Consider the following 19,188-nt stretch of genomic DNA (forward strand, 5'->3'; position numbering starts at 1 on the left):
TAAGTATAACATGTTTGTTTTTACTCATAGTGACTTTACAATCACTTTTAAGGGGAAAAAAAACCTTTAGCATTTTCAAGCACATTAAAGTGTATGTATGTCCAACAAAAACATGGCTAATGGCTGGACATACAACTTTTTAAAGGATGAGATATACAAAGTTGATTTTTTATTTCTACCTATGTTTTTTTATAATCTTTTATTTAACTTTTTTTCCCATTAAACATATGATCATACATAGGACCATTATCCCCTTCCCCCTCTCAGTACCATTTTACATACAAAAATACAGAATAATAATTGCAGAGCATATTCGCAATAAGTTTCTCTGTTGTTTATTCTATAGCATATCCATCTACCTCCCATTCACATTCCATTCGGTTCCTCCTCACCTGCCCTCCCATAACCCCCCTCTTGAGCCATTCAGTCCCCTTCCCTTCCATCTCCTCCCACACAATTCCAGTACCACTCTCAACCATCCTACTTTCCTAATTTCACATCTTTCACCCTCAGTCACCCATCTCTCTCTCATTGTAATATATCACCTCTTATCTTTGTTACGCTTGTTCTCTATCACTTTTATTTTCGCTTTGACATGGATATCATTTATCCCTATCCTCTCTTCAGCCCTTCTTATCCTCCTCCCTCTGTACAGATGGTTTCCGGCTAAAAATATCTTCCACCTCATTCTAGGGGGATACCCCTTTACCTCCCACCAGGGTTTCCAGATCTCTTCATATTTCTTTATGCAACCTTGCCTGACATATACAGATTTTTCCTTCCAAATTGTCTAATTCATGCCTCGCGCCCATTCTGTACAAGATGGATGGAAGACCGATTGCCACCTTTGTGCTATCAACTTCCTTGCTTGAAATAGACACCTAAGGATTGCAATCTGGGTACATCCGGGGTTTCCCATCCCCCTCTACAAGCCCCACAACACAGAGCCTAACATCTGGGTTTGGTGGTCCTCCGAATACCTGACTTATAACTCCAGCTACCTCTCTCCAATACCAGAATAACTTCGGACGCCTCCAAAAGATGTGGATTAAATCACCTTCCCTTTCCCCGCACTTTGGACAACTTGCGTCCAATCTGCGGCCAAACAAAAAAGCCTTTGAGGGGTATAATAAGCTCTATAAAGCAAAAACAGATGTGAAATCCTTTGGGAGGGGGAAAGTGAGACCAAGGGACTCAATTCGAGTACTCTACTCCACTGTTCTTCCATTATAGTTCCTACGTCTTGTTCCCACCTCCTTCTACCTGGTGGGGCGCCTATTCCCTCCAGGCTCCCCTTGTATGTGTGTATATAAGCTTGAAATAAGGCCTTGTAGGGTTGTTGCTTTAATTACCTTCTGGAGCAAAGGAATCTTGTTCCATTCCGGTGCCCCCTCTTTAAATTGATCTCCCAGAGCATGCCTAACCTGTAGGTATCTAAAAAAAAAGGATTTATTCGGTATTGTGTATTGTTCCCTCAGCTCCTGAAAATATTTCAGAATGTCATCTTTATATAGCTGGCTAATAGACTTTATTCCACAATGTTCCCATTCCTTAATTGTCCCCATCTTCTGTATTTCTCTCAGATTTCTATTCTCCCATAGGGGGTATACTCTGTGAATCCCTTATACCCCAGCAATGTCTTCACTGTATCCCATACTCTTACCATTAAGCTTAGTGTGGGGAGCCCAGAAGGGAAAGAGCCCGCCTCCATGGCTTCCACCATTGATCCATGCGGAGTGTTTTGTAGCAACATTTCCCTCTCTATATATCCCTATTCCGACCCATTACACTCTCCCATATGCTGTAACTGTGCCACAAGGAAGTAACTCTGAGGGTGTAGAAGTCAACCCCTCCTTCCTGTCTTTGTAATTGTAGGGTGCTTAAGCGGATTCTTGCCGGACCACCTTTCCAAATTAATTCTCTAAAGATAACATCTAACTTTTGGAACCACTTTTTGTATACCCACACTGGCGAGTTATGTAATGCATACAAAGGTTTGGCATCCATAGCATTTTAATCAAGTTACATCGTCCTGCTCCTGATAATAGGAGACGTTTCCATATTTTGCTTTTTCCCCTGAATTTGTCCAGAAGTGGGACAATATTATTTGTAATATACTGTTTGGGGTCTCTTGTAATGTTCCCAAATATTTCATTTTGTCCACTGTTTGAATCTGAGCAACCTCCCCAGGCAAGGGATCCTCCAGGGGGTCTACTGGTAACAATGCAGATTTTTCCCAGTTTATGGCAAGTCCAGAAAATTGGTCAAAATTTGTGATCATTTTCATTGCCATCAACAGGGAGGTCGGCATGTCACCCAGAAATAGTAGAAGGTCATCCACGTATAATGCCACCTTTTCTTCTACTCCCCTGCTAATTCACCCTAACCTCCGGGGAGGACCTGAGGGCCACTGCCAGAGGTTCGATTGCGAGGGCGAAGAGCAGTGGGGACATAGGGCACCCCTGTCTCGTCCCCCTCAGCAATCAAAATTTGTCAGAGTATTCACTGTTCATTCTCACTTTTGCTTATGGCACTTTGTATAGCAATTTTATCTAGTTTATAAAGCCCGGACCAAATTGGAACTCAACCAGGACCCTCCACAGATATCGCCATTCAAGGCTGTTGAAGGCCTTGGGGGCATCTAAAGACAAAATAGCCCTAGATCCATCCCCGTCTGCCGGGATCTAAAGATTCAAGTACACACATCTTATATTTATACTAGTAGATCTTCCAGGGATAAATCCCGACTGATCGGGGTGGACAAGTTTCTGGATGCCCCTTTTTAACCTAGCCACCATGACCTTCACCAGGATTTTTATATCTGTATTCAATAAGGAAATGGGTCTATATGAGGATGTATTAAGTGGATCCTTTAAATAAAGAAGAATTAGCTGCGCTAGACAGTGAAACCACTAGTAATGAACCAGTGCTAAGCGAATAAAAATATAAGTGTACATGAATGTAAAAATAATAAAAATAGAAGTGACAACAAAACAAAATGTTTAAATATATATAGATCCAAAAGAATGTGATGTCAGAATATCAAAAAGTGAATGTGGAACTTTATAAAAAAAACAAAGTCCAAATCATCCACTAAGATAATGTGATATAAGTGTGCAATCTTCCTTCACCATTGAGTACTGATCACTATGAGGAGTGCACACTTACCAGAAGGCAAGCAAAAGACAGCTTGCGGCTAAACACCCAGCCAGGGTCTTATCTTAGGGGATCCGGGATATACAACTCAGAGGGCATCAAACCAGGACTCAATGCGGCCAATAAACCACTATAAAGATGTTGTGGAGACTCTCAGATATATGCCAGATGTCACCCAGAAATAGAAAAAAGGGAGCTTCCCAAGGTGAGGGTGGAGACACAATTAGACTCATCATGGCGGACTAGCGATGTCTGCCATAGTGCATAATGGCAAAAATAAAGGCAAGAGAGGCGAGAGCAAAAAAGGTTGAATATAATAAAAGGTAACAATACCTAAAAAAAAAAAAAAAAAAACAAAAAAAAAAAAACACTGCAAGGATAAAAATATTTAATAAAATGAATAATGAACATAATCAGCAAAATACTAAACTGGGACATTGATGTAAATAAGTTACCAGATGCTGATTCTGGTCGTGAGGGGAGTAAATAAACAGGAAAATCCATGACTCATCCTGAATCCTAAAACAGATTCTAAGGTTGCATAAACATATGTATGAATAGTATTCTACAAGTTCTAAGGGCTGTGTATAAATATGAATAAACAGATAGAAATAGGTAGAGGTAAGGGAAATGGAGTAGTCTAAATGGTACCTGATGTATCAAAAAGTTGTGGGAGGGACCATTAGGTGGAAGTGTCCCAATCCTCAACTCACATCAAGTTTACATAAACAATATGACTAAAATGAATGATTAGTATAGAAAAAAAATATATAAAAATAAAATTGTGAAAATAATAATGACAAAATCCACAAGCACCTGATTGATTCATTTAAGAGTTGTCTATAAAGGAATTGACATCCACATCGACGTTAAGGCCAAAAGGGGCATAACACCTCAACCTATGGATCCATGACATTTCACGCTTCCCCCTTTTTCTAATTAAGTGGATCCTTGCCTTCCTTATGTATCACAACTATGGTAGATTCCATCATATTCTACCTGGTTTTACTGTAAAATGTGTCTGTTGTAATTAATAGTATGATCCTCTGGTATCTGTAATTATTTGAATTGTGAATGTATTATTGTATATTACTAAATGTACCTCTTTACTGAATAATGGTTCTCCACAGATTCCATTAACTTTCATCATAAGAATTTTTTCTGCCAAGTACCATCTTTGTTTACAAAGCTTTACATTGGTGTTCTTCGTCAATGCGTAATTTTTTTTTTGTTGTTTTGCAGAGCTTTTAAGGAACATCAGAACACAAGTGCTTATAAAATTAATTAAGCCTTACACCAGAATACATATTCCTTTTATTTCGAAGGTAAGTGCTTTCATTTACTTAGCTTTATTACACAAACGTTTGTGTTAGAGGTGCTCAGGTGTGCAGGTGATATTACATTGGCTTGAAAATCTCAGCATTACATACCCTTTTATTATCTCTTTTCTTGTCCCCATTTTATTCTCTTCCTTTTGGTCAGCAGGTTTGAGTTGGAATAAAGAAATAGAATGGTTGATGTGGCTTAGCTTCAGATCATTTGTATGATTTATTATTGAAGTAGCAAGACCATTTTAAAGAGTAGAAATGGAAAGGAACCTTTTTTTTTTTTTTTTTTTTTTTTTTTTTTTTTTTTTTCAAACTCATGGACATTACCAACTTTATTAAATTAAAACACTGGAGAATAAGTACAAATTTAGGGTATTATTATTATTATTATACAGGATTTATATAGTGCCAACAGTTTACGTAGCACTTTACAACTTGAGGGTAGACAGTACAAATACAATACACTTTAATACAGTAGGAATCAGAGGGCCCTGCTCCTTAGAACTTATATTCTAAGAGGGAAGGTCAAGAGACACAAGAGGTAATAACTGTGGGTGATGTGCTGATTGAGAAGATAAATGTACAGTTGTTAGGTGGGGGCCAGATAGGTTTCTCTGAAGAGATGAGTTTTCAGGGATCGTCTGAAAGTGGATAAAGTAGGAGAAAATCAGATGGATTGGGGTAGAGCATTCCAGAGGATGGGAGAGTCTCTGAAGAAGTCCTGAAGGCGAGCATGGGATGAGGTGACAAGGGAGTTTGAGAGCAGGAGGTCTTGGGAGGAGCAAAGAGAACGATTAGGTTGGTATTTTGAGACTAGGTTAGAGATGTAGCTGGGGGCCAGGTTGTGGATGGCTTTGTAAGTTATAGTTAGTATCTTGAATTTAATTCAGTGACTGAGTGGCAGTCAATGGAGGGATTGGCAGAGGGGTATAGCAGACGCTGAGCGGTTTGTGAGGTGGATGAGCCTGGCAGCAGCGTTCATGATGGACTGAAGTGGGGATAGCCTATTTAGAGGTAAACCAATGAGGAGGGAGTTGCAGTAGTTGAGGAGGGAGATGACCAGGGAGTGGATTAGAAGCTTTGTGGTGACATTGGTTAGGAAGGGGCGTATCATGGAGATGTTGCGGAGATTGAGGCGGCAAATTTTGGATAGTGATAGAATGTGGGGTCGAAAGGTTAGTTCAGAGTCCAGGATTACACCTAGGACATTGGCGTGGGGAGATGGGTTGATAGTTGAGCCGTTGATATTGACAGAGAAATCAGGGGAAGTGGCACCTGAGGGAGGAAATATAATGAGCTCGGTTTTGGATAGGTTGAGTTTAAGGAAGTGATGTGACATCCAGGCTGATATGTCTGCTAGTAAGTTTGTAATGCCTGAGGAGACAGAGGGTATGGATGAATTCAGCAAATATTTTTAAACGTGAATCTGTGCTGTTCACCCAGCCCCCAGAGTAAAAAGGAAAACCTGATACCTGGGTGTGGGGAACATGTGATCTTCTTCCACTAAACATTAGCATTGAAACGTGAGGACAGGGAGAGTTCGATTAGTCCTGTGTAAGTTCTGGCCAGAACGGCTTAGGCAGGCCATACATGGAGCTAATTTCTTTCCTGCAACCACGGACAGGGTTGACAAGGGCAATCTCTCCCGCTGAGCCATTGTATTCTAGCAGCCGCTAGCGATAATCGTGTGTAAAATTCCACTGACTGGCTGTGCCAAGTTGATCGATCGATCAATCGATCAACTTGGGTACATTCTGCCTGCTCATACATGGTTCTCGGACGATTCCTGCTTAACTGGACGAGTTTCAAAACGTCTATGGCCAGCCTTAGAGTTTAGACATGGCTTCTTGTCCTTTCTGCTGCAAGTGAATAGAAGAGCAGGAAAAGGGGGCAAACAATAGATAGGTAAACATAAGTAGCTTGGTGGGCAGGCATTTACATTAAGGCTGGGTTCACACCCCCGACGGCTCGCAGCAGGGGTCCGGTGCGTCCCTGTTCTCCATTTCAGGGATGAATCAGGGCTGAATTTTTGCCTGAATTCGGCCCTGAAATGGAGCCAAAGACGCACAGCACTCCTGTGCAAGCTGCTTTGCAGCCACAACGGAGTTATGTGAACTGGCTCCATAGAGAGCCAGTCGCAATCTCCTATCATGCGAATTGGATGCGGAGAAACCCTCATCCAGTTCGCATAGGTGTGAACCCAGCCTTACCCATTGCTCTGCCCTGCATATATAAAGCATGGGTATGCTTTATGGTTGGTGTCTTTAAAAAAAAAAAAAAAAAACTTGCAGTTTTTAAAGCTTAAAGGATATGTATAGATTGACTTGTGTACAACCAACCTGTCAGGTTTTTTGCTCATTGTATTCTAATGACAGGGAAGGCTCCCCACTGTCAGAATGCAATCCCAATTCCAAACAATTTGCATTCATGTAGATTTCACATAGCATCCCAAAGATTTGCAAATCTCACAAACTAATATTTTTTCACAATAGAAAATAGAAAACATATTAAGTGTTTAAACTGAGATCATGTACAATTTTAAGAAAAAATAAGTGGGGGTCTTGAGAACAAAGTTGTTCAAAAGGATTAAGTGTCTAGAGAAAAGGAGGGTTTAAAGTGGATCATTTTTAATCTATTGGTAGAGACCAGAGATGACAGTAACTTGTTTTTTTTCCGTAAGGTGTAAAAAAAAATCAATTACTGTCGGGAGAGGAAGTCCTCTTTTTTTTTAATTTAGGGCCACTTTGCTTACATAGGTTCTTCAAACCCTGGAAAAAAAGCTGGGCTTTGTACTGTAGTGTTCAGTGGAAAATATAGGGTGATAGACCTCCCAGTATATTTAATATTTTTCCAGCTTTAGGATATGGTTGTCCTATCACTTTTATGATAGCAATTTTTACTTTTATACGTTTTTAGTGTCGTTTTAAGTGTAGAAACACATATCGACTAATCAAAATTCATCATTTACTGGTCTGACACTAGCAAAGTAGATTCAGATTGGTCCTGCCAATTCGAACTCCTGAATAAGGTTTATTATTTGTAACCGTTACATTGTCAAACATGGAGCTTATTCCTCTTAATCACTGATATGTACAACAGCAACTGTCAGACTTCAGGTCACTTCTAGGCCTCACCTGTCACCGCCTCTTACTGTCACAAGGGATGTTTACATTCCTTGTGACAGCAATAAAAGTGATCAGATTTTTTTTTCCTCCAAACTTTCTAAAGAAAGGGCCAGTTTATTTTCCTTCAGACTATAGGAGGACTGGACTGTGGCCAGTGGGAGTAGAAAATGCCTCGGGATTGGCAGTCTATAAAGGTCATACAAAATTACAGTGCTTGTGGGCAATAGGAGGAGGAATAGTGCCCCTATAATTTGTGTCAGTGGAAGGAATAGTGCCCCAATCATTGGTGTCAGTGGAAGGAATGGTACCTCATCGTACCAGTGTCAATGGAAAGAGTGGTGCCTCATTGTTGGTGTCAGTAAAAGGAATAATGCCTCGTAGCCACAACAGGAATAGTGCCCCAAGGGCAAGATAAAGAGAGGCAAAGGGCCACATTTGGCCCTTAGGCTGCAGTTTGGAGACCACTCATCCAAGGGATGTCTGTAGCTGCTGCAGAGTACCAGTAGACATGCCATTGTTTGCTGTTTAGGCCAGAGAACAACAGTCTTGTGTCTTCTAAGTAGCCTGCAGAGCATCGCACCCACGATCAGCAGATGATGGGTGCAATGTCTGGCTCCTGCAGACTCTAAGGATAGCTGTCTGTCTATACCTCTGATATGGTACAGCATGCAGTTACTTGAAAGTAGGAAGTACAATATACTACGAGGACACTCGCCAGCATAAAAAGGATAGTCCCTTAGTTACTTTTTAGTTGGCTTGGGAGAGTCTTTTCGTGTTTCTACATGTGAGTTCCTCTTAAATTTTTTTTTTATTTCAAGTAGATATCCCCTTTAAAAGATGCATCACCTATATATAGCGATCTTACCCTAGCTTCAGGCTTTCCTCTGTTTATCTGCTTATTCCATTGTAAAGAATGCCAACAGTTATGCCGTTAAGAGGAAATAAACAATACCTGTTAATATATTTGACAGCTTCCTTGTACTGTATTTAGGAATGCAATGGCTATGCGTCATACTGCTTAGAGTTACTTATTAAACCATCAAATAAAAGAATGACAAGGTGTCTACGTTCTGCATTAAGTAAGATATGGGTTTCATTATTTCAGCTGAGATATGAGGCTTTGTTCGCATTTCGTTTATGCAGTCAAGTGCTTGACATTTATCTTATCTAGGTGTTTTCACCTGTAGTGCATGGTCACTGGTGGGTGTGTCTCAGACGGGCTGCTCCATTATAGCTTACAAAATGTTAAGTCTCCTAAATAAATAACCAGTGACATCAAAGTCACTTGATTCCTGTGCTCTCGACCTTTCAGATTAGATTACCAGCTAGTTAAGAGTAGTATGGCCAAAGCTTTTTGGGCTATAATTCTCCTGTGGGTCACAGGAGTAAACTTACTAAAGCCCACTGTCGGCTGACATCACGGAGCCCCTCCAGGCTCTGGAAGGATCCTGACCATAATGTAGTGATCCGCCCACATGCCTGTGGCAACCACTTCTGCCCCCTGCCCAGCCTGGCCCTCCAGTGGAGGGGCAGAGCAGAGAGTAGGGACTGAGTCCCTTCTCTTTTACTCCAGAACAGACCCGAGAATGGAGTGATCAGCGGTCATGTGAACGCTCAGTTCTGAGGCTTAGATCTGGTGGAGGGACAGCTGCATTATCAGACCAGTGTTGCAGCAGGGAGGTGAGTATAGATGTTTGATTTTTAATACACCTCAAACTCCCCCTTTAAATGTACGTGGTCCTGATCTCTGCTGCAAGTCATCTCATTGTGTTTTTTTTTTTTTTTCTCAGAAGTGATTCTAAACCCTTAAGGTTTTTCACCTTAATGCATTCTATGCATTAAGGTGAAAAACCTTCTGTGCTGCAGCTCCCCCCAGCCCCCTTCTTTTTCTTACCTGAGCCCGATCTGATCTAGCGATGTGCACAAGCTCAGTGGATTCAGTCGCTCTCTCTCTCCTCATTGGACAGATTGATACCATTGGCACCTGCTGCTATCAATCAAATCCTGTGACTCGAGAGCAAGGGGCTCCATGGACGCAGCAGTGGGACTCAGGAGCGAGCCTGCACGGTTGCCCCCAGGGAAAGCGGCTTTTCCTAGGGCACCCAATGAAGAGGAGGAGACTGGAGCGCTGGCAGGGGACCCCAGAAGAAGAGGATTGAGGCTGCTCCATGCAAAAGGATTGCACAGAGCAGGAAAGTATAGGCATGTTTGTTTTTAACCACTTGCCGACCGTATGACGTCCATGGACGTCCTGGGTTTGTGGGTGTGTATATCTGAATGATGCCTGCAGCTAAAGACATCATTCAGATATTGCCGTTTTCAGCCGGCGATTCCCTACACCATAAGAACGATCATAGCGGGGGTCAGCCGCTTGATCGTTCTTACGGGCAGCGAGAGGGGACGTGTCCCCCCCCCCGCGCCGCCCTCCGGTGCTTCTTCCGACTCACCTCTGCGATCGGTGAATCGGAGAGCGGATCCACCAGCCCCGGATGTTGATCATAGAGATTTCCGACGGACCAAAATTTTTAAAGTGCTCCTGTCCCCGTGTGCTCGCACGCAGAAGCGAACGCATACGTAAGTCCCGCCCACATATGAAAGCGGTGTTGAAACCACAGATGTGAGGTGTCGCCGCGAACGTTAGAGTGAGAGCAATAAATCTAGCCCTAGACCTCTTCTGTAACTCAAAACATGTAAGCAGTAAAAATTTTTAAAGCATCGCCTATGGGGATTTTTAAGTATCGAAGTTTGGCGCCATTCCACGAGCGTGTGCAATTTTGAAGCGTGACATGTTAGGTTTCTATTTACTCGGCGCAACTTCATCTTTAACATTATGCAAAAAAATTGGGCTAACTTTACTGTTTTGTTTTTTTTTTTTTTAAAGCATGAAACTGTTTTTTTCCCAAAAAAAAGTGTTTGAAAAATTGCTGCGCAAATACCGTGCGAGATAAAAAGTTGCAATGACCGCCATTGTATTCTCTAGGGTCTCTGCTAAAAAAAAATATATAATGTTTGGGGGTTCTATGTAATTTTCTAGCAAAAAAATGATGATTTTTACATGTAGGAGCAAAGTGTCAGAATTGGCCGGGTTGGTAAGTGGTTAATCCAAGGTATACAAACACTTTAAGCTAAATCAAGTGATGAACATGCAAAGCTACAAAGGAAATGTCAGTAAATTATTTTCACTCCTTTTTAGTCCAAAGTTCACTCTAATTTTTTTTTTTTTTTTTTACTTCCGTATTACAGGTACTATGTCTATAAATAGTTTGTCATTAAAATGAACCTGTTGAAATTATCTAAGTAATCTCTGCCTTTTTTCTGTTTCTAGGAGCTTAACATAGATGTAGCAGATGTTGAGAGTCTGCTTGTTCAGTGCATACTGGATAAGTAAGTCATTTTTCTTTTCTTTTTTTTCACTAACTATAGATTAAATGTATTATTCCTCTGTAATTGTCATTGGTGTCTCTGCCTGATATGACTATCAATGGCTTCTGATACCTGCCATGTATTGATCCAGGTGTTTACTAGCACAGACTGTGTTGTAGCATTACAAACCATGTCTAGGTACACATGGGCACTAAATAAGTATTTTGCTTTAACAAAAAAATAGTACTCTGTTTCACTGCATGGAAATGTTGCTGGTTGTTTTTGCTTATCTAGAATCAAAACTGTTATTGCTAATCCGGTGTGTTTTCTACCAACCCAACCCAAGTCAAACAAAACGAAAGAAAATTCCCAGCTCAACTCGCCAACCAACCTGCAAACAACCAAATTACATTACACATTATACATGCGTAAGCTGCAGAGCCACTTCACGGCACCCCAGTAATACCTGCAGTCCTAACTCTACATTTTTGAGAGCCTCCACAGTGGAAGCACATGCATAATAATGGATAGATAAAGGGCAGGTAAAACTGGAGGGAACCCCCCCCCCCCCTCCACGGCACAGGGGCGCACTGGACACCCAGCACTTTGTACCAACCCAAACCTGCCAGCTATTTTAACATGACATCGAAAAAGCAGCTCTGTGTAAAAAAAAGTGACATGAAGGCTTCATTCACACAGGTGCATAGAAACTTGTACTTGCGTGCAGAGGGTCACATTTTTTCACCTAGGGAACAACAGAAGTTCCATGCAGCTATTGTATCAAAATCAGTAACCGCCTGCGGGTTGCAGCTACTGTAGGAATCTTCCCACCCATTCCAGTGTTTACATCTGTACAGGAGAGACGCACACCTCTGGAGGCAGATTATATGCCTCCAGAGTTGTGAATTTGTCCCTATACAGATGTAAGCACTGGCATGTGCAGGAAGACTCCTACAGCTACTGAGTCTCTCCAGCTATCTCTGATTTTGACAGGCTGGATGCAAGGAACACCGGTCATTACCGTGCGAATAAACACAACCCTCTGCACAGGGGTATGGGTCTATGCACCTGTGCATACGAGACCTAAATTGACTCCCAACATTTTAAAGAGTAGTTTTGCTTTGGTGTCAAAAAAACATGCAATTTTTGCCCCTTGATCAACTGGTAGCCTTGGGGCTGCTCTCATGTGGCCTCATAACGGCTTAGTCAGAGTGTGAGTTGCTGACCTCAAACTAATTGACACAAAGCCCTCCCATCCACAGAGGTATTCCATAATTTTATCAAAAGTTCAAAACCCCTTTAAATCATTGTCACAATTTTTTTTTTTTCTTACATTTAGAGGAACAACAGCTTGAATCTGGATACTTTAAAGTGATATTAAAGGTGTTTAAAAAAAATAAATACCTGCTCTGTGCAATGGTATTGCACAGAGAAGCCCCGATCCTCTTCTTCTTGGGTCCTCTGCTGGCGTGCTGGACCCTCTCTCCTGCCAAGTGCTTGCTCTGGGGCACCAAAAGCAGGCACACTGCTCTGTGTGTCCATTCACACACACAGCTGTGTCTTGGCCCCGACCCTCTCTTCTCATTGGTTCACTGGCTGTGATTGATAGCAGCAGGAGCCAATGGCAAGGGAGAGAGTCTTCGGAGAGCAGAGGCTCTCATGCATATCTCTGGATCGCGATGGGGCTCTAGTAAGTATTGGTAGGGAACGCTGTACTTTGAACCTTTTAGAACCACTTTAACACCTGATCTTTCCTTTCTACTTATTCTTTAGTAAAACAGATTCTTTGTTAAATATAACAAAGATTATGCAATATGTCTCTTTATTCTTATAATAAACACATGCTGAGAATAAACTACTACTAGGACTGTAAAGCAGGAAGCTCTTGCAGATAACCTCACATAACTTCATATGCTCCCAGGAGCCCCAAACCCAAGGAATCTCAGTTATGCAAACACCTGTAGACGCCTGCTTTCCAATTCCTATAAGAGTTTCAGTAGACATGTAAAGAATTGTCACCACTCCCAAGCCTGTATAAAAATACCTTGCTTCTGGGCCTCTGGGAGCTTAATCATGCTACACAAACTCAAGCAAAAAGTTTCACATTGGAGTTTAATTTAAAGAGAAGTAAACTAAACGTTAATGTGAACATCAACACATGACATTACATAAAGCATTAATGTTTTTTCAAGTATCCTTAAGTGTATAATTTGGTCCATGTGACATATGAACACGTATTTGCTATAGATTTCCAATCGGGTTACTCCCAGACTTAACTATGCACACTTTCTTTAATGCTTTATGCATTCTCTTCGACAGTCATGTATAATAATAAGAATGCACAGTTGTTGAATGGAACGGGGTAGAACATGACTAATGCTAGGAGGAAAAGATGTTGATGCACAAAATTACCATGTTGCCCACTAGTCCGCAAAGGATCTTTGTAACCTGTATCCAATGTGAGAACTGAGGTCTTTGTTGCAGTCAGGTGCCATAGGCATACACTATATTACCAAAAGTATTGGAACGCCTGCCTTTACACGCACATGAACTTTAATGACGTCTTAGTCTGTTGGGTTCACTATTGAGTTGGCCCACTTTTTGCAGCTATAACAGCTTCAACTCTTCTGTAAAGGCTGTTCACAAGGTTTAGGGAAAAATGGTTACATTCAAGGAATGCTGTGAATGATAAATGTTGCATTTGCTTGTGCTCTCAACTGAATTGTCAAACCATTAAATGGCTGTTGTCATAACTGATCACACATACAGCACCATGGCAACTGCAGACCAAACAAAAACCAAGGTGGCACCTTCCTTCCCTGTAATAGATAGGAGGGTTTAGTTCCCCTTTAGGTGTCCATTATGGTTTGAGATTTAGATGCCTGATTTCTTTAAAATTAATGTCATCCATTTTTGTTTTCAAGCACTATCCATGGGCGAATTGATCAAGTAAACCAACTCCTGGAACTGGACCACCAGAAGAGAGGAGGAGCACGATACACTGCTTTAGATAAATGGACCAACCAACTAAATTCTCTCAACCAGGCTGTTGTCAGCAAGCTTGCTTAACAAAGAAGTTGTTGTTACTCAGTAGATAAAAAAAAAAAAAGTACTTAAAGGCAACAGTGCAGTCATATAACCCTTAAAAAGAACTGTGGAATGGCAAAGATATACTGTTGGTTGCTGTGTGCCCTGAAAAAAAAAAAAAGGAATTTTTGACCGAAGCGCTTTCTGATCAGCTGGTATGTGTTTCACTGCTGCATTTGTCCCAAGAGAATAAAGAAAAACAGCTTTAACCTCCAGAAGATAACCAAAATGTGCGGGAACTATGCTGTATTGTTGTCATCTTGTCCTGTAAAACGCAACACCTTAGTAAAGTTTGCCATAGGCAAATCAAGACCAGAGAGAAGATTTTGTCACGATTTTAAATATACACTGACACATTACTGTTGGTTCAATTTAAACATTTTACCTACAGAGAAAGAAAAATGGCTCACAAAATACCTGCAATAACTTGAATGCGTATCCTTCCCAACACTTCCTTGTATAAACTGATCTGTTTGCTGCATTTTGCTAATCTGTCTCATATATATATATATATATATATATATATATATATATATAGTGAAATTTGACCTGCAGTATAGTACATATTTAGAGGGCACCCTATAATTACAGTGGCATAATGTCACTTAGGTTTCAAGCAGCAAAATAAACAGCTCAGCTCAGAATTATATCTTTCTGTGTGTTTCTTGTATTGTTCGGTAAAGCCAACAAGGAGCTCAAAGGTCACACAACAGGTTTTCTTTACAGTTAATTGACGCTCTTCACTTCTTAATGGTTTGTTCTTAGTCGTGCTGATTGTCCAAAACCAGTATAGATTTGGTATGTTATAATGTTTATTATACTGACAATGAGTTGACCATGCCAGCAAGTGAATATATTTCCTTCCGTTCCTAAATACGTTACCATTAATAAAAATTGTAATATTCATCAGAGCGAACGTGGAGAAAGGTGTTGGCACAGGTACCCTGGCTATCAGAGTTCTGCTCCTCCTGATATGTGACATGATTGGGAAGTGAAATTTATTGTGGTGGAATGTATTTCCTTTGAAAGGGAAAGTCTATCTGAACAGAGTTACTGTTTTAGATGGTTGTCCGTGCACATTTAATCACCTTCTTTAGGCCCCCTTCACACTATGCTGCTCCATTGTGGTGAGTTACTGCACTCACACCACTATGCAGTATTTCATGTGTTAACGTGTGTTGTATTGAAGCCTGACTCCATGCTTTAGTGAACTTTAAATAGTCCATTTGGACCAAGCTGGTCCAAATGAACTATACCTTCACTAACATGCAGCAGCTGTCAGTTCTCTATGAATTGTATACAGCCTCAACTACATACGGTACACAGCTCTGTGTTCTGGCAGCGGGACGGGGACTTCCTGACCCACTTCCAGAACAAAATCTGCTCAGCCATTCACATGAAGCTTTGAATTTTATGAATGAATACAGGGCTTCCTCTGATTGGCAGGAAGTGAGATTGTGACATCATCTGCCCACCTTTCTGCCTCAGGCAATCAGAGGAAGCCATGTATTTATTCATAAAATACAAAGCTTCATGTGAATAGCTAAGCACAGCGCTTAGCCCAACTCAAGTTCCAAAAGCGGGACAGGAAGTCCCCATCCCACTGTCAGAACACAGTGCTGTATGCTACATACAGTTCATAGAGAGCTGACAGCCCTGCATGTTAGTGAAAGAAATCGTTCATTCTGGCCATCTTGGTCCAAACAAGCTATTTAAAGAGTTTTTCTTTAAGGCAGCCGATTTGTATAGAATGGACTGCCAAAGGAAATCGATGAAAAAAAACTGGACCTTTATTTCTTTTGCTTTTATGAGGAGCAAGGCTGTTTATTTAGTTGTCTTCCTGGAGTTTTAAAGTGAACAGGATCTGGCCTTAAAAGTGCCTAAGGCCCAGGTGTAATCCTAGTCTGGATTACAGTGATAGTGGCTCCTGAGGGCTGTATCTCGGGGAACCATCAATTCCATGACTGCTGCAGTTCAGCACAAAGCCCCAAAGTTGAAGCCTCTTTCTCAGAGCCCTGTAAACACATTGTGGTTGATTTGCTAAAACTGAAAAGTGTAAAATCTGGTGCACCAATTCGCGTCTAGGTTTTTTTTTTTTTGTTTTTTGTTTTTTTGTCAAAACTTGATTGAACAAGCTGAAGTTAGAAGCTGATTGGCTTCCATGCACAGCTGTACCCGATTTTGCACTCTCCAGTTTTAGTGAATCAACCTCAATGTATCCTTTGCACTTTCTGCAAATGCTGATGCAACGAAGTCCTGCTTCCCCCTCGCATCAGTAGATCTATCTAGCTTATTCTCTGCTAGCTTATTACAGCCACTAACCATCAAATTCTAACTGCACTATAACACGTGTTCACAGCACCTAAAAAAAAACGCAGGGAAAATTCATCTCAATTCTCATCTGTGAAGCTCTTCACATTGGTGTACAGTGCATTGTTTTTGTTTTTTTTTGTTTTTTTTTTTAAATCCAACTTTTTTATGCAGGTCTTGAAAAATGCACATTACCTTGTACATGTATTAAAGGTAGTACATTGTAAAACACACTAAAAGTGCAATATTCAATTCAATCAGTTCACTTTGAGTCACAAACCCATGATTTCACATGTTCACACGTGAAAAAAAATGAAGGATGTAAAAAGCATGAATTCACTCATCTTGCATTGCATTTATTTTAACAAACCGTATTAAAGATAACAAACCGTATTAAAGAACACTTGTGCTTTTAACAAATTGCATATGAGTTTTCTAATGTGAAAGAGTGAAGAGGCCCTAAAAAGTGATCTACTGATGCATACTTGTATGGGGGGGAAAGTTTGGTCATGTTGGTAAGAAAAAAAAAAAAAAAAAAAAAACTTAATAAAGGTACATTGGTTTAAAAAAATCCCCTTAAGATTAACCTCCCAGGTCCCAACAAATGTTGGGCACTCTTGATGACATTTTGCTTTTACTGTGTGAGCATCAAAGACTTGCAGAAGTGAGCACGATGTCCTACAGATCTGTAACGATCTCAGGTCTGGAAATGTCCTCATTTTTGTCCACACAAACCAAACTAGATCTTATCTTAGTGTTAGATTAACATTTTGCACAAACATTTATTTTCCTTTCCTGGGTGCATTGCAATAAAATAAAAACATTTATTATTATTATTATTGTCAAATTTATAAATCCTAAGCTTTTATGCATCTTGACATGTGAGGGGACACACTAAAGTCCCTATTTTGGCCACCACTGGCCTAAGGTAACAACAGAGTTGTGGTGTGGGCGGGTCCTGTATTAGTCTTTAGATCAAGGGCCAGTTTATTGTCCTTCAGATTTTAGGGTGGTCGAATATTGGTACGAGTGGGAGAAATGGTGCCCCATTGTTGGGTGTCAGTTAGAGGAATAGTTTGCCATCGTTGATGTCAGTGGGAGGAATAGTACCCCATCATTGGCGTCAGCGAGAGGGATAGTACCCCATCATTGGCATCGGTGAGAGGAATAGTACCCCATCATTGATATCGGTGAGAGGAATAGTACCCCATCATTGGCATCGGTGAGAGGAATAGTGCCCCATCATTGGCGTCAGTGGGAGGAATAGTACCCCATCATTGGCGTCAGTGAGAGGAATAGTGCCCCGTCCTTGGCGTCAGTGAGAGGAATAGTGCCCCATCATTGGCGTCAGTGAGAGGAATAGTGCCCCATCATTGGTGTCAGTGGGAGGAATAGTACCCCGTCATTGGCGTCAGTGAGAGAACTAGTACCCCATCATTGTCAGTGGGAGGAATAGTACCCCATCATTGGCATCGGTGAGAGGAATAGTGCCCCATCATTGGCGTCACTGAGAGGACTAGTACCCCATCATTGTCAGTTGGAGGAATAGTACCCCATCATTGGCATCGGTGAGAGGAATAGTGCCCCATCATTGGCATCACTGAGAGGACTAGTACCCCATCATTGTCAGTTGGAGGAATAGTACCCCATCATTGGCGTCAGTGATAGGAATAGCGCCCCATCATTGGCGTCAGTAATAGGAATAGTGCCCCATCATTGGCGTCAGTGATAGGAATAGTGCCCCATCATTGGCGTCAGTGATAGGAATAGTGCCCCATCATTGGCGTCAGTGATAGGAATAGTGCCCCATCATTGGCGTCAGTGATAGGAATAGTGCCCCATCATTGGCGTCAGTGAGAGGAATAGTGCCCCATCATTGGCGTCAGTGAGAGGAATAGTGCCCCATCATTGGCGTCAGTGAGAGGAATAGTGCCCCATCATTGGCGTCAGTGAGAGGAATAGTACCCCATCATTGGCGTCAGTGAGAGGACTAGTACCCCATCATTGTCAGTGGGAGGAATAGTGCCCCATCATTGGCGTCAGTGAGAGGAATAGTGCCCCATCATTGGCGTCAGTGAGAGGAATAGTGCCCCATCATTGGCGTCAGTGAGAGGAATAGTGCCCCATCATTGGCGTCAGTGAGAGGAATAGTGCCCCATCATTGGTGTCAGTGGGAGGAATAGTGCCCCAAGGGCCGGATAAAGGTGTGCAAAGGGCTGCAGTTTGGAGACCACTGCTTTAGATTATTGTGGCCCTGTGTAGGTCCTGCAGCCCTAAACTTGGGCTGTATAGAGAACCTAAAGTTTCTCCAAGTTCAGATTAAGCCACGTTAATCAAGCTGTTAATTACCAGTCTACAGCCCATTGAGGTTTGACATTTAAATGATTATCTGCAGAATGACACTTTTATATCTGTTGTAAGTTTACATATGGTATTCAGATGATGGTTTTAATTTAAATCAAGTTATTGGTGGAGTTCAAACAAATATGAAAGCTTATTGATTAGAAATGTGTGCTTTTTGGATTGTTATTAGTCAATTCATCGGTAATAAAACTAATCAACCATTTTATTTAAAGCTTCATTCACATGTGCAGCCAGGTGGTTGAGGTGTGGTTTTTACCGTCCCTTGACTTTCCGCTTGAACACTGACATGCAGCTGCTCACGGCTGTAAAAATGGCTCAATGCTCTTCACAGCTACTGCAGAAGTTAAACCACATATTGCTTTTGGCAGGCGTCGCAGCTGCTGAACACGACTAATACAATACAATACAATGCTATGGGGCTGCAGTACAACAGCCCCGCAACCTTAATAAATCGT

At 41.4% G+C, this 19,188-nt stretch overlaps 1 protein-coding gene across 4 annotated transcripts in view; it reads left to right on the plus strand.

The window, feature by feature from the left end:
• Nucleotides 1-17,205, plus strand: part of COPS2 (COP9 signalosome subunit 2) — a 77,493-nt gene extending 60,288 nt beyond the window's left edge. For all 4 annotated transcript variants that reach the window (XM_073618661.1, XM_073618662.1, XM_073618660.1 and 1 more), the window contains 3 exons: nt 4,399-4,481; nt 10,935-10,993; nt 13,897-17,205. In XM_073618661.1, the coding sequence (XP_073474762.1) occupies nt 4,399-4,481; nt 10,935-10,993; nt 13,897-14,041 (287 nt within the window). In that variant the 3' untranslated portion in view covers nt 14,042-17,205. The remainder of the gene's footprint in view (nt 1-4,398; nt 4,482-10,934; nt 10,994-13,896) is intronic.
• The last annotated feature ends 1,983 nt before the right edge of the window (nt 17,206-19,188 follow it).

Source organism: Aquarana catesbeiana, linkage group LG03, assembly GCF_042186555.1.
Source record: "Aquarana catesbeiana isolate 2022-GZ linkage group LG03, ASM4218655v1, whole genome shotgun sequence".
Classification (NCBI taxonomy): Eukaryota; Metazoa; Chordata; class Amphibia; order Anura; family Ranidae; genus Aquarana; species Aquarana catesbeiana.